This window comes from Scleropages formosus, chromosome 10 (genome assembly GCF_900964775.1).
Source record: "Scleropages formosus chromosome 10, fSclFor1.1, whole genome shotgun sequence".
NCBI lineage: Eukaryota > Metazoa > Chordata > Actinopteri > Osteoglossiformes > Osteoglossidae > Scleropages > Scleropages formosus.
Genome location: NC_041815.1, coordinates 29,960,094 through 29,974,566, shown reverse-complemented (window position 1 = coordinate 29,974,566; position 14,473 = coordinate 29,960,094). Strand labels below are relative to the sequence as shown.

The 14,473-nt window shown below is 52.1% G+C and overlaps 2 protein-coding genes across 2 annotated transcripts; both read left to right on the top strand.

The window, feature by feature from the left end:
- The first annotated feature begins 995 nt into the window (after positions 1-995).
- Positions 996-4,820, top strand: p2ry13 (purinergic receptor P2Y13). Its single transcript, XM_029255744.1, has 2 exons — positions 996-1,182; positions 2,979-4,820. Exon 2 carries the CDS (start codon positions 3,004-3,006, stop codon positions 4,054-4,056), a length of 1,053 nt encoding a protein of 350 aa, XP_029111577.1. The 5' UTR covers positions 996-1,182; positions 2,979-3,003; the 3' UTR covers positions 4,057-4,820.
- A 2,263-nt stretch (positions 4,821-7,083) lies between these two features.
- LOC108932242 (G-protein coupled receptor 87-like) lies at positions 7,084-11,456 on the top strand. The gene is made up of 2 exons (XM_029255817.1): positions 7,084-7,148; positions 10,081-11,456. Exon 2 carries the CDS (start codon positions 10,083-10,085, stop codon positions 11,196-11,198), a length of 1,116 nt encoding a protein of 371 aa, XP_029111650.1. The 5' UTR covers positions 7,084-7,148; positions 10,081-10,082; the 3' UTR covers positions 11,199-11,456.
- Positions 11,457-14,473: the final 3,017 nt, after the last annotated feature.

Sequence of the window (14,473 nt, the reverse complement as noted above, 5' to 3'; positions counted from 1 at the left end):
GCCGCGGGACACGCGTGAACATTATACTGTGCGGGTGCAGCGTCGGACGTCTCTCTCACGTTTTACCATGGTGGAGTTTGCCATGTCCGTACTATGTGCTGTTTTCTAATCTCTGTTAAAAAAAAATGTCTGACACTGATTTCTATGCATGAACTTTAAAGGCTTATAATTGTAGTAAATTAAAAAATTCTTGGTTTCATCAGCTGATTGTCTGGTGCAGTTCTTTGTGAAAGGGCTGTTCAAGGGGACCTCGCTCCATGTGTGCGCGCGCGCGATTCTGCCCGTTCTACAACGTTTCCTCCGAGGGTCCAGGTCCACTTTCTCACTGTGTCCCTGGAGACACACATCGGTCCTCCTGCTCCTCCTCCCCCACAACTGACATGTTATCTGTGTGTTTTCCTCTTCTCTCGGACACACGCAAGAAAGACAAATAGCTGTCAGGATGCTGTGCGAAAATTCGTCGGCCGGACCAAGCGCGTGTGCTTATCAGCGGCGCCCAGGCAATTGCGGTTTCCTCACACGCACACAAAGACACAAATAGACCGACACGGCCAGCCATTTTCAAATGCCGCGTGTGACATTAATACCCAAAATCAGTCCCCTGGTTGTGAAATTCGTGTTTCCCGCCAAACACCTTACTGAAGTCTGATCTCAACCGGAATCATCGGAGGTTCGCGGTTCGAATCCCACCTCCCGTTGTGGTACCTTTGATCAGGGTGAAAATGACCCTGCTGTATAAGTGGATAAATCAGGGTAAAAAGCCGAACATTGAAAGTCGCTCTGGAGAGACATCAATCGCATGAATAAAGGCCATGCAAATATAAACATGGACAGACCCTGTGATGCGTGTCAGCTATTCTGAGCTGCGGTGCCCCGTTTCATAACCCTGGTTCAACACACTCTCATTGCAGAAGGATGGAAATGTCCCTGCTGGTGCATTTTTGTAAATTCATCAGCTCCACCTCCGCCACTCATTACCTTCTTTCTCAGTGTTTTTGACCACAGAGACATGAAAAGCAGAAGTGCCCAATAAAGCGATGAGGAGGAAGTCGATACGAAAGCAGCTGAGAAGAAGCGCTGTTGCGGCAGGAAGTCCTAACCCTCGGAAAAAAGGCAAAAAGACACAACCACCCGGGTCCCAGAGAGCTGTACTGGACGCCCAGGCTCTTCGCAGCGCCACTGGTGAGTCCGCTCTAAATACTGCTCTTCTGCACCGACGAGGAAGATTTTCTCAGACTGATACTGACATTTAACTGTGAGATATTATCTTAATGAAATTATCATTCCATGTAGCATTTTCCCAAATTATTTACATGGCAAAATAACAACAAAAACAATTATTATTATTTAGTGCACCACTGGTCACCGAGACACTAACCTACAACTGCAAACTACAGTAAGAAGCTCTTTACAGGAAACAATGTTTTCAACATTATCTTTGTATTATATGTCTTTGCGGCTACGAGGGCATTACATGGTGAAGCTTTTAGAGCTGCTGCTTTCTGCTTGAAGGGCATGGGTTTGAATCCCATCTCTTGCTGTAGTTCCCTTGGTCAAGGTACTGGGCCTGAACCGACACACACACACACACACACACACACACACACACACACACATTGTCTGAAACCGCTTGTTCCGAGCGGGGTCGTGGTGAGCCGGAGCCTGACCCGGCAACGCAGGGCGCAAGGCTGCAGGGAGAGGGGACGCACCGCGGACGGGACGCCAGTCCATCGCAAGGCACCCCAAGCGGTACTCAAATCCCAAACCCACCGCGCCCTCCTTTGAACTGACACAGTAAAAGATTAACCTGTTCTAAAAAAAGAGAAAATATATGTTGCATTTATTTTTTCAAAATTCATTGAGCTCTTTGTGTAAACTCAAGAAAAGAGGATTTTAAAAGTGCAATGAATGGAAGCCCTTTGTTAGCAATGTGCAAATTAATGAGCTTCACTCAACTTTCTTTACTTAAAAAAGTATGTTGTGCCAGCTGAACTCCAGCTACTAAAGGTATCTTCTTTAGACCTCACGTATAAACATTTACCTCATTTACTTTCACTGATTTGTATTAATATAGAACTTTAAGTTACTAATATTGCTCATTTTCATACCTCAAACTAACTGTGGGTAAAACTGATGTGTAACATGCTTTTTTCCCTTCCAAACTTTATTTCATACCATTAGAATAAAATTACTCCAAAATTCAAAATTACAAAAACACATCCAGACAATACATCATTCAAACCTTTTTCATTGTAAACATGACAGAGATTATTCACTCATTTAAACATCAACTCATCTTTCCATTACTCTGTTTGTTTCAGTTATAAAAACACATTCATGTAACACACCTTTAAAACATCATTAAATCTAAAATGGCATAAAAAAAATTTTAAAATAAACATCCAGATGATCTCGTAAGGGTGAGCATGTATCGTTCTTCCCAAGAACAAATTCTCAGAATTTCTGCTGTCCTCTGTCACCCAACGTAGTTCATCTGAATACAGACACACGGTGTCCCACCCATGGTTGAAGAGCTCTTTACATTACCCAGCATTCCATATGCAAATGACCAACTGAACTGACCAACCAATTCATGGTTCAACACACCACTCTTGCCCCAGAGGGTAGTCCTTGAGTAGTATGAGATGCTACATTACATGCAACCAACTGCAAAAAAACTGTATATATTCATGACACTTTTCTCCAAAGCTGCTCACACTGGTAGGAGGCTTAGAATATCGAGCCAACTTCAATAAACCCCAAGGAGGAGGTTCTGCCACCAGGGTGAGGAAAATGTGATGAGTTTGCGCTTTGACTCGCATCCGATGGGGATGAAACCTGCATCCATGTGACGGAAGGAAGCATCTCTTATTTTACCCTGCGATACCGCATTTTTTTCCTCAAGCCAATCTCGGCAAAGTGGCCCTCAGCCCTCATGTTGCATCTGTTAGTTTATTTACCTTTATCTCCAAACACAGGAGCAGAAGGAGCAGCAGGAGCAGCATGAACGGCAGCAGCTTGGGCAACTCGTCGGCCAGATGCGTCCGGGACACGAGCGTGACGTCGCTCATCTTCCCCTGCCTCTACAGCATCCTCTTCCTGGCCGCCCTGCTGCTCAACAGCCTCGCCTGCTGGGTCTTCTTCCAAATCCCCAGCTCGTCCACATTCGTGGTGTACCTGAAGAACGTACTGGTGGCCGACCTGCTCATGACCCTCACGCTGCCCGTCAAGGTTCTGGCCGACTCGGGCCTCGGCCCCTGGCAGCTCAAGCTCTTCCACTGCCGCTACTCGGCCGTGCTCTTTTACACCTGCATGTACATCAGCATCGTGCTGCTGGGACTCATCAGCCTCGACCGCTACCTGAAGATCGTGCACCCGTTCGGCCGCTGCGTGCTGCAACGCGTCGGCTGCGGCCGGCTGCTGAGCGCCGCCCTCTGGCTGCTGATGGTGCCTCTGGCGCTGCCCAACGCCGTGCTGAGCGACCGCCCGGCCGCCCCGGCCCTGAGCCTCAAGTGCAGCGCGCTGAAGGGCCCCGCCGGGCTCCGCTGGCACGAGGGCTTCAACTACTTCTGCCAGGTGCTCTTCTGGGGCACGCTGGTGCTTATGGTCGTGTGCTACAGCTTCATCAGCCACCGGGTCTACGAGTCATACGTGAGCTCGCGCAGCCGCTCCGGTGCCGCCGCCCATCGCACCAAGGCACGGGTGTTCGTCGTGGTGCTCGTGTTCTTCGTGTCCTTCGCTCCATTCCACTTCACCCGCGTGCCCTACACACTGAGCCAGACGCGCGGCGCGCACACCTGCGCCGCGCAGCACCGCCTCTACGTGGCCAAGGCAACCACGCTGTGGCTCTCTGCCACAAACATCTGTCTGGACCCGCTCATCTACATCTTCCTGTGCGGAATGTTCCGCAGGAAGCTCCTGGGTGCCTTGCGCTGCCGCTCCGTCCCCCTGGGCCCGCTGGAGTCGGCCACCGAGACGTCCACGCAGATGCAGACCAAGAGGCCGACCGAGCTCTCGCTGCAGCGCGAGCGCAGTCCAACCCCGGAGAACCTCTGAGGTGTCTGAGGCACGGCCACGGGGACAAGCCACGCTCCCTTTGCTTTGCCGCTCCAGGGCTGGTCGCACCTTCTCCTCATGGGTACGCCGAGAGGTTTCGCTCTCCGGAGGGGGGTGTGCAAGCGTCCGTGGAGCTGGAAGTAGCAGCCGCACCATGTTGTTTTCGTTACAGCCAGAGACCGGGGGTGACCTGTTTACCTGTGACCTGGAGAGACGACACCTGGATCCCGACGGGGGTCTCAGGAAAACTGCATCAGTTCAAGGATCTTGTTCATCACCATGGGCTTAGATGGGCAGCAGGTGGCGTAGTGGTCGTAGCTCATACCTCGCACTGAATGGGCCTGGTTAAAAAAATCCCATCTGGTGCAATACCCCTGATCACCATACTTACCCTGAATGGACGCAGTAAAATTCACTTGCTGTTTAAATGGGTAAATGAGTGTATATATGACTTTGGAGAAAAGCATGGGAAATAATGACTGTAAATATGGGACAGAAGAGAAAAGAGGGGCAGCTGAGCACCTGGGGACACAATGTTACGATGTGGGAGAAGTACAATCGCTGGCGTTGTCTCCTGTCCTCACCAGCTGAGGTGTAAACTCATGTTGGCAATGGCAAATACATGATGTAATTATATACTATTGAGCACAGATTTACTGAAAATATATTCTAATTCAGCTTCTGTACATTGGTGCAGTATTATTTAGTGAGCGATGACTTTGTAATTTTGGATTTGACAATAATAATGATTTTGCTTCATGGAGTCCTTTGGTGCTTTTGCTCACTTTTCATTGTGTTGCGACATTGTGAGAAGAAGAAAGAATTGAAACTATGCGAAAACTCTGCTTTGTACACAAATACATACACGACACACACTACTTTCTTTATCTGTTCAACGCTACTAGCGCCCCGTGTGTTACTGATGCAGGTTCGAGGGGCAGGGGTGGGGGAGCAAACACCTGCATGCACCTTCAACAATGAGAAAAGGCTGCAATATTTCACAGGAACTACTACGTATCTCCATGTGATACGTCCCAGATGGGCGTCCCCACATTGAGTCCCTCTGAGTTGTGGTGCTGTTAAAAGGAAATGAGCACTTGCGTCATATTCACAGAGTGAAGTGAAGGTGTGGTAAAACCTGTCCTTGCCAAAGAAATCAGTCAACGTTCTATCATTTCATGAGTCGCAGAAGAATGTAGGTTGGCACAATCACCTTCACTTCGCTTTCCTCTGAAAAAGGCCCGGGCCTCCTGAGAACAACAGCGCGGCGAGAGCCCGACCGTTCAAGGAGCAGGTGGAGCGGAGCCTGAGCGACCGTGGCACACGGACGTCTTTCAGGAACGAGCTGTGAGATCGCGGCCCCAGAAGGGGAAGCTGCGTGTCTAACAGCAAGTGGAAGTGTGAGAGCAGAAGCACAAGGGGCTGGAAAGGAGTGGTACAGCTGGTGGCGCAGCTGGTGGCACAGCACTTAGAGCTGCTGCCTTTGGATCCAAAGGTCATGGGTTTGAGCCCCATCTCTGTAGTACCCTTGAGCAAGGTACTTACCCTAAGTTACATACATACTATCTGAAACCACTTGTCCCATACAGGGTTGTGGGGAGCTGGAGCCTAACCTGGCAACACAGAGTGAAGGGCTGGAGGCAGAGGGGACACACACAGGACAGGATGCCAGTCCATCACAAGGCACCCCAAGTGGGACTTGAACCCCACACCCACTGGAGAGCAGGACCCTGTCAAACCCACTGTGCCACACCATCCCCCCACTTACCCCAAATTACTCTAGTAAACATGTAAATGTGGGCAGGTGGGTGAGAAAGATGAGGACTGATGAGGCCCACAGAGCAGGATGAGGCTGTGTGCAGTGATGAGTGAGACACTGCAGGGCTGTTGGGTCCCTGTGATGAGTGAAGCATTGTCTGGATGCTGATATGCAGAGGTGCTCAGACAGGAGCTCCAGGGTCACTCAGGGTCACAGCTGCCCTGAGGGCAATGCTGTGGTTCAGAGGTGTGATTGAGAAAGATGCGATACTTGAAAGTGGCCCAACTGCATGTGAAGAAACATTGTGGCCAGGTTGTGAGAGGGCACTGAGCGAGGGGACAGTTGAGGGAAAGGTGTTTTATGATGCTTGCACAAGGCAGGACAGCTGGCGTCTTGAGTCAGTCACCCTGTCACCCAGAAGGTAAAACCCTGTAGGGACTTGATCTTCTCAGACCCTGATGTGACAATTTTCTCGCTGGACGTCGGTTCGTTCAGGTCACCAGAACCAGGCAGCGCTGCCTCCGGGACTAGTTATAGTTGCACAGCTAGTTTCCTGCGGCTCACGCACGGGTTACGACCTCCCTTAAGGGTGACAGGAGCTGTCGCTCTCTCGGCCAGGGCCCCGGGGTCGAGGGAGCCTGCTGGCGAAGCGACGGTGCAGCTACGCACCTGTGGCGTCCCTCCCAGCAGCAGCTGCGGAGCGGCGGCGCGATAAGGCTACAAAAGATCAGCCGCTTTGATCTGATAGGGAAAGTGGTATGGGGAGGCTCCCGGGTCAGCTGTTGATTCAAAGGCGGGGGCGGGACATCGGGTGAGGAAGCGCGAGGAGGACAGCGCTTGCACGTAGGGGGGCCGCCGGGAGGGTATTGCTTCGGAGCCCCTCGGCTTCTCCGCACGGGAACACCGCTCACGTTCCCGGACCGAACGCTAAATGAACGACCGGTGCGAAAACACAGCCGCCGGCTCAGGCCTTAGTAAGTATCTTGACGACCTTACCGGGGTAAAGGGGTGAGGAATGCAGGTGAACTTCCCTCCCTTTCCAGGCCGAGGTGCGACAGCGCGTGGAAGCAGAGAGCAGAGAGCGCCGCCCCCGCACCCCTCTTTCTCCCCGGGCCTCTCGCCGGGCCAGTCTCTGCACGCCGCCTCGCTTCCCATCCAGCCCTTTTTCCTGAGAAAAACCTCATGGTGGGCAGTGCCGGAGTCCCTCAGCGCCGCATCCACCCGCTGCCTTATTTGGACCGCAGGGGCGTGGAGAAAACCAGGACGGTGCGATTGCAGGTCTGCTCCTGCGCCACATACACACATCGAGCAGGAGAGTCCGGATCGGGCGGAGGTACGTACAGCGCGCGTGTGTGTGTGTGTGTGTGTGAGACAGCGATATGGAACACATGGGAGGTGTGGCAGACAAGGCTCTTCACACAAACACAACTCTTTTTTCTCACATTCATGGAGAGAAGAGTGTACAGCAGTTTGGTCACAATAGACTAAACCACAACAAATCATATTAGACTAAACCAGAGCACATTTACATTTATTTATCAGACACTTTTGTCCAAAGCGACTTCCAGTGAACTCTATGTAGTGTTATGAGCCCACACACCTTATTCACCGCGGTGACTTACACTGCTAGATACACTATTTACACTGGGTCACTCATCCATGCATCAGTGGAACACACACACTCTCTTTTTCACTCACACACTACGAGTGAACCTGAACAGCATGTCTTTGGAGTGTGGGAGGAAACCAGAGCACCTGGAGGAACCCCACACAGACACAAGGAGAACGTGCAAACTGCACACACACTGAGTGGGTATCGAACCCACTTAGAGTAGAGTAAACTAGACTAGGCTAAACTAAACTAGACTAGATGAGAGCGTAGTAAACCCCAACGGAAACCGCAGGCTCTGTGATTATATCAGACTATGATTTCAGTTGATATCACATACAAATGGTGTGAAAGAAGTGCCTGTGTCGTGTGTTTAACACACAAAGGATGTGAGAGTTTTTAAACACGTTTGACTCAAACTCTTAGATTGGCTGAGCTACAGTTACTTAGGTATGTCAGCTATGGGGGGGTCTCAGCTGAACTGCTCGAAGTATGGTAATAATCATAGTAATTGATGCACCGAGTGGTGACGCACTGAGCTCCAGGTCAGGGGGTGACACTGAGTTTCATCGGTTTGTTTCTTCATGAGCAATGAATTTCAACAAGTCTGTGGTCACACTAATGTAACGGGGGGGGGGGGCAGCAGGAAGCGAGGAGAGACTTTCATGATTGTCTCTCTTTCATAATCATCTCACTTTTTTACAGTCATAATAATGACACTGGACACTTGTGAGGCAGCAGAGTGTTTGTGACATAACTAAGAGGTGCACAACAGGTAACATAGTGGTTACAGCTGCTGCCTTTGACTCCTGCGGTTGCAGGTTCGACTCCCACTTCCAGCTGTAGTACCCTGGAGTGTGGTACTTGCACCGAGCTGCTCCAGTAACATTACCAAGCTGTATAAATGGGTAAATCAGTGTAGGTTGCTTTGGAAAGGTGTGCCAGATGAATTTTGGGGAGGTGGGGGGGGGCGTTGCGTGCACGTGGGGACACTTTCCGCGTATAGAAGAGCTCAACGGGCCCGAGACGCATGGCAGCGCCGTCGGCAGGTGTAGCGCAGTCACACCCGCGCTGCTCGGTGCGGTCGAGGTTCGAGCCAGTGAACGAATTTGCTCTAATGCCATGTAATCGTGAGGAATGTGAGCGATGCTGAAACGGTGCGTGGCGTGCTTTCCTACGCCACACCCTCATAAGCCGCGTGAGCCATACAAGACAGCTGAGGAGTCCGAAATCGGGAATGCGGTCGGACGATGCGGCTCCTTCGCTTCGCCTCGCGCAGCAAGTACAATGTGTGGTACAAGTGCTCCAGCCCGAGTGAAACACCCCGGTCAGCGTGGTGAACGCACCGTCATATACCGGAGATAAAAGCTGTCAGAAGCAAACCAGGGATGTCACGGTACCGGGGTATCTCTGGCTCTGTGGGGGGTTGTGGTGATGTGGGACTGTCACGGTGGGCGGGGCTAAATGCCGGAGTCCAGGGGGAGCAAGCGAGGAGGGGCCTTGACGGCGCGCCGCCGCACGGGTCCCGGCACGGACTCTTCCTCGGGACGGAGCGGGTCCGGCCCCGACGTGGACGCGCGTCGCAGGCTTCCTGTGACTTCCCGTTCGGTGATGTCTAAGGCGCTGTGCCGGAGGGTCGGGGAAAGTGTCCGACTGCACCCGGAGCGTGCGTTTCCATCCCCGAACCCCTTCGCCTGTGTGTGAGCGGGACAATTTGGAGGAAGCGGTGTTGGCACCCCTGTGTGCACCTGGTCACTTTACATGCCCCAACATTCCTTGACTATTACTCAGCAGCTCAGGGTCATCGTTGGACCCGGTGACTGGACCAGTGGAGGTCCATCTCCAAAACGCTCTGAGGACTTCTCTCAAACGTTCGCACCCCATGTGGAGGAGAAAGCCAGAGAAATATATGTGATCCATCAGCCGCTGTCTTTGTGACTGCAGGATAGTCACCTGACAACGGAATGTTTTCATGTGGTGTTTCTGGTATTTTCTCCACCCCCCCAGTGCTCTGTATTTATACAAACCTTGGTGAGCTGTGGCAGCGAGAAAAGAGACATTTCCTTCTTGGTCGGAAAAAAGATCTCGCGTCTCGTCCAGGTCTACACAGTTCTGCCACTTGCAGTATTTTGCAGCATTATTATCATTATTATTATCTCCATTAAAGCACAAGGACGGTGTCCTCGTGGGAACCGAACCCATAACCTCCCAGTCAGAGATACCAGCTGCGCTGCAGGTATTTCGACGAATCGCCTTGGCGTAGGGCCGCTCGGAGGGCCAGGACCTCCAGGAGCGCGTGAGAGAAACAGAGAAGGCTCCTGGTAAACAGAGCGAATATGAACGTCTGAGAAAGGGTCAAACGAGTCCTACGAAGGTCGTCACTTAATTAGCCAGGATTAGGGAGGTTGACGCACGATGCCGTGACACCTTATCGCCGTGACGCCTGTCGCCATGACGTCGTCTCGCCGCATCGCCGTCATGCAAAACACCATGTTGAGACCAGCCGACAGGTGTGGCTCGGCGGCGACACCGTCCTCTTCCTAGAGCCTTTCGGTTCGCCGGCGATACGCGTGCGGCAGGCCCGCCTCTCTCGATGCGACCCGCTGCTTCTAGAAGAGTCTTTGATGGCTGACCTGCTTTTCTCTGTGTTGCTCAGGCATGTATTCCAACACGACGGCCATGACGACGCTCTCCGCGAGCACCGAAAACTGCACATCCCAGGATGGCGCCGAGGGCAGGATCCTGTGGCCTGCGCTCTACCTCCTCATTTTCGTGCCGGGTTTGCTGCTCAACTGCACGGCCCTGCGCATCTTCTGCGTGATGGACGGACGCAGCAGCTTCACGCTGTACCTGAAGAACATCGCCTCCGCCGACCTTCTCATGACTCTCACCTTCCCGATACGCATCGTGAGCGAGGCGCGGCTCGGACCCTGGTGGCTGCCGGCGCTGGACTGCCGCTACTCGGCCGTGCTCTTCTACACCTGCATGTACGTGAGCATCCTGTTCCTGGGGCTGCTCAGCCTCGACCGCTACCTCAAGATCGTGCGGCCCTTCGGCAGCTCGCGCCTCTACAGCTACGGCTTCACGCAGAGGCTGTCGGCGGGCGTGTGGCTGGTCACGGTCGCGCTCTCGCTGCCCAACACCATCCTGACGAACGGGGTGCCCGAACGGGCCACGGTTTGCGAATGCATGAAGCTCAAAGGCCTCCCGGGGAGGAAGTGGCACAGCATTCTCACCTACATCAACATCGTCATCTTCACAGGCATCCTGGTGGTGCTGGTGACCAGCTACGTGTCCATCTACCGGCACGTGCACCGCTCCAACGCCCAGTTCGTCAGCTCGGCCAACGGCGGGGAGTTGCGGCCGGGCCAGAACATCACCATCGTGCTCATGGTCTTCTTCGTGTGCTTCGTGCCGTACCACCTGTTGAGGATCCCCTTCACGCTGAGCCAGATGGAGGACAGTTTCTCCCCGCGGGCGAAGCAAGTGCTCATGGAAGGCAAATTGGCGACGCTCTTCCTGTCGGCGTGCAACGTGTGCCTGGACCCCATCATCTACTTCCTCATGTGCAAGTCGTTCACGCGCCGCCTCTGCAGGAAGCTCTGCTCCTCTCACAAATTCTTCCCCAACTCCTCCTCGCTCAGCGGCAGGATGCAGGTGCGCCGCTTCCGAGAGGACCCCCCCGCGGCGGAGCGAGACCGAGGCCTCCCGGACATCTCCGCGCTCGCCTTGTCGTCGCAGGAAGCAGTTTTCCAGTCACACGGTGCCAGGTGATCCGGTAAATCAGGGTGATGTACTGAGCGCACCTCCTACGGTATGAGATGCGGAACCCTGCAGCGGGACGGACCGCCGAGTCGCCCCCCGACAACGGGACGGTCCTCCTGAAAGAGATGATGCAGAGCCGGGAATTCAGGAACGTCGTGCTGAACGTCCGGCTGAACCTCCCTGTTGGTCTCCAGATTCAGACTGAAGAGGAGAGAAGAGCACCTCCACCTCCACCTCCACTGCTGTTGTTGCACTTTCATGTCTTTGTCACCAGGCTGCTCTGTGCTCTTCATTCCATCATATCGGTCTCGTGTGCCCCCAAGCGGCACCCAATGGTCCATGTTCACGTTTCTGACTATTGTGGCAAAGAGACAATTTTACACTGTTTTACACTGAATTATACATCGCTTTGTACTCACAACATACCTAAGACACGTTGGCAGCGTTTTGATATATGTGTAAAATGCTGTGCTCTTTACAGGATCATAATTCAGAAGAATACCGCAAATCAGAAAATTTTTGTTTGTGTTTGGCCCCGTTTGGCCCGGTTTGGCCCGGTTTGGCCCTTTTCGGCCCTGTTTGACCCGGTTGGCCCTGTTTGGTCCTGTTTCACCTGGTTTGGCCCTGTTTGGCCCTGTTTGGCCCTTTTCGGCCCCGTTTGACTCGGTTTGGCCCGGTTTGGCCCTGTTTGGCACTGTTCTTCTATCTCAAATGCACAGGAGGGGGGCCAACCGCCGGCACTTGGAAGCCCAGAGGTTTTATTCTCAATCGATTTGCAGTTGGAGGTTTTTTGTTTCTTTGTTCCTTTCCACCGTGACCAAAAGGCAAACCTACAGCATTAATAATTAATAAAGTTATTGTAGTAATTTAATGCACAGCCAACCATTTATTTTTATCTCTGTGAACACCGGTTCAGCGCTCTGTGCTGCAGTGTGAAAAGAGCTTTATAAAAATACATCGGACGCAATTAAACATTTAAAGCAAAGATAAACGTGTGTCACTGTTTCCTGTCTCTGTGTGTTTGTGCGTAGTTGTGCGCGTCCACAGCGACAACACACTTCACCCCAGAGCCGTGATCAAGTGTCAGTGGAACACACAACAGTACAGGTACACCCGTGGTACAGGTACACAGACAAAAACTGGCCCGCATGGTGACGCGGACACATTTCAGTGAGTTAATGTAAAGTCTGCAATTTTTGGCTGTGAAAAGATGTAAAACGGGTCACGCCTCAAGTTCACGCTATTGGGTGTAAAGGGCTATTTGTCGTGTCTCCTTGTGGTTCCTCTCAGGTACAGTAAGCGCAGGTAAAGAGCCAAGAGTGTGGAAGAGCGATGGGGGGTTGCAATGGTGCCCTCTCCTCTACCCCCCCATAAGAGTACAGCCTTCTGTATTCCTGCATCGCTGAGACGAGGGAGTCCAGCGGTGAGCGATGTGAGGACAGCAGGCTGGAGCCGCATGACCGCCCCTCTCCTGCTGACCGCTAATATTGAACACGAGTCCCAAACAGGACAGTTAACCGCATCACCGTGGTGACCTTCAAACGGCCCTCTGATTTGTCCTGTGTGTTCAGCGTCAGACGGAGTTTACCCCTAACCCTAACCCTAACCCTGAACCCCACCCCTAACCCCTAACTGGATCCTTATGAGGGTTAAGTAATAAACACAGAAATGCACAAAGTGCCTCAATGAAATGAACATTAATTTACACTCTTAGTCTTGATTAGTCTGTAAGCCCTTCTACTCGCCGCGGGAGTTTTCCTCGTTCATCCTCGTAAGTGTTTACATTCCACCGCAAGCGTGCGTGAACGCAGCGCTGCAACAGCTGGGCGACCAGATCACTGACACAGAGCAACAACACCCGGACTCTGCTATAATCGTTCTCGGGGACTTTAATAAAGCAAATCTCTCCCGTGAGCTGCCAAAATATAGACAACACGTTACATGTCCTACCAGAGACAGTAATATACTGGACCACTGCTACACCACAGTAAAGGATGCATATCACTCTGTCCCACGAGCAGCTTTGGGGCTCTCTGATCACTGTCTCGTTCATCTTATACCGACCTACGGGCAGAAACTGAAATCAGCTAAACCTGTAATAAGGACTGTTAAAAGATGGACTGGGGAAGCAGAGCAGGACTTACAAGCCTGCTTCGAGTGCACCGATTGGAGTGTTTTTGAGGCTGCTGCTAGCGATCTAGATGAGCTCACAGACTCTGTAACATCATATGTCAGTTTCTGTGAGGATAGGTGCATCCCTACCAGGACTCGTTTAACATACAACAATGACAAACCGTGGTTCACTGCAAAACTCAGACAGCTTCGTCAGGCCAAAGAAGACGCCTACAAGAACGGGGACGGAGTCTTGTATAAACAGGCCAAAAACACACTGGCAAAGGAGATCAGAATGGCTAAGAGAAACTACTCTGAAAAGCTGAAGAAACAGTTTTCAGCCAACGATCCTGCATCAGTGTGGAAAGGCCTGAAAGACATCACCAATTACAAGACACCATCCCCCAGTTCCGTGTCAACTCAACAACTGGCCGACGATTTGAATGAGTTTTATTTCAGGTTTGAAAAACCCTGTCTCACACCCCCTCCCCATGCATCAATTAACACCTCCAGTAACCCCCACCTTCCCCCCTCTTGCACCTTTGATCTGCGAAGAGGAGGTGCGTCGGGTCTTCATCAAACAGAAGACAAGGAAAGCACCAGGCCCAGACGGTGTCTCACCGGCCTGCCTAAAAACCTGTGCTGACCAGCTGGCCCCTATCTTCACAAAGATCTTCAACAGATCACTGGAGATGTGCGAAGTTCCTTCCTGCTTCAAACGCTCCACCATCATCCCCATCCCAAAGAAACCCAAAATCACAGGACTTAATGACTACAGACCTGTCACCTTAACGTCTGTGGTCATGAAGTCACTTGAAAAACTGGTGTTGGCCTACCTGAAGGACATCACTGGACCCTTGCTGGACCTCCTGCAGTTTGCTTACCGAGCAAACAGGTCTGTGGATGATGCAGTCAACATGGGACTGCACTACATCCTGTAACATCTGGACAAACCAGGGACTTATGCGAGAATCCTGTTCGTGGACTTCAGCTCAGCCTTCAACACCACCATCCCACACCTCCTCCTGTCCAAATTAACCCAACTCTCCGTGCCCACCTCCATCTGTCGGTGGATCACCAACTTCCTGACAGACAGGCAGCAGCTAGTGAGGCTGGGAAAATTCTCATCCAATACTCATACAATCAGTACTGGCGCCCCCCAGGGATGTGTG

Coding starts and splice junctions, on each gene's coding strand:
- p2ry13 (XM_029255744.1), top strand. CDS start 3,004: ATGAACGGCAGCAGCTTGGGCAACTCGTCGGCCAGATGCGTCCGGGAC.
- LOC108932242 (XM_029255817.1), top strand. CDS start 10,083: ATGTATTCCAACACGACGGCCATGACGACGCTCTCCGCGAGCACCGAA.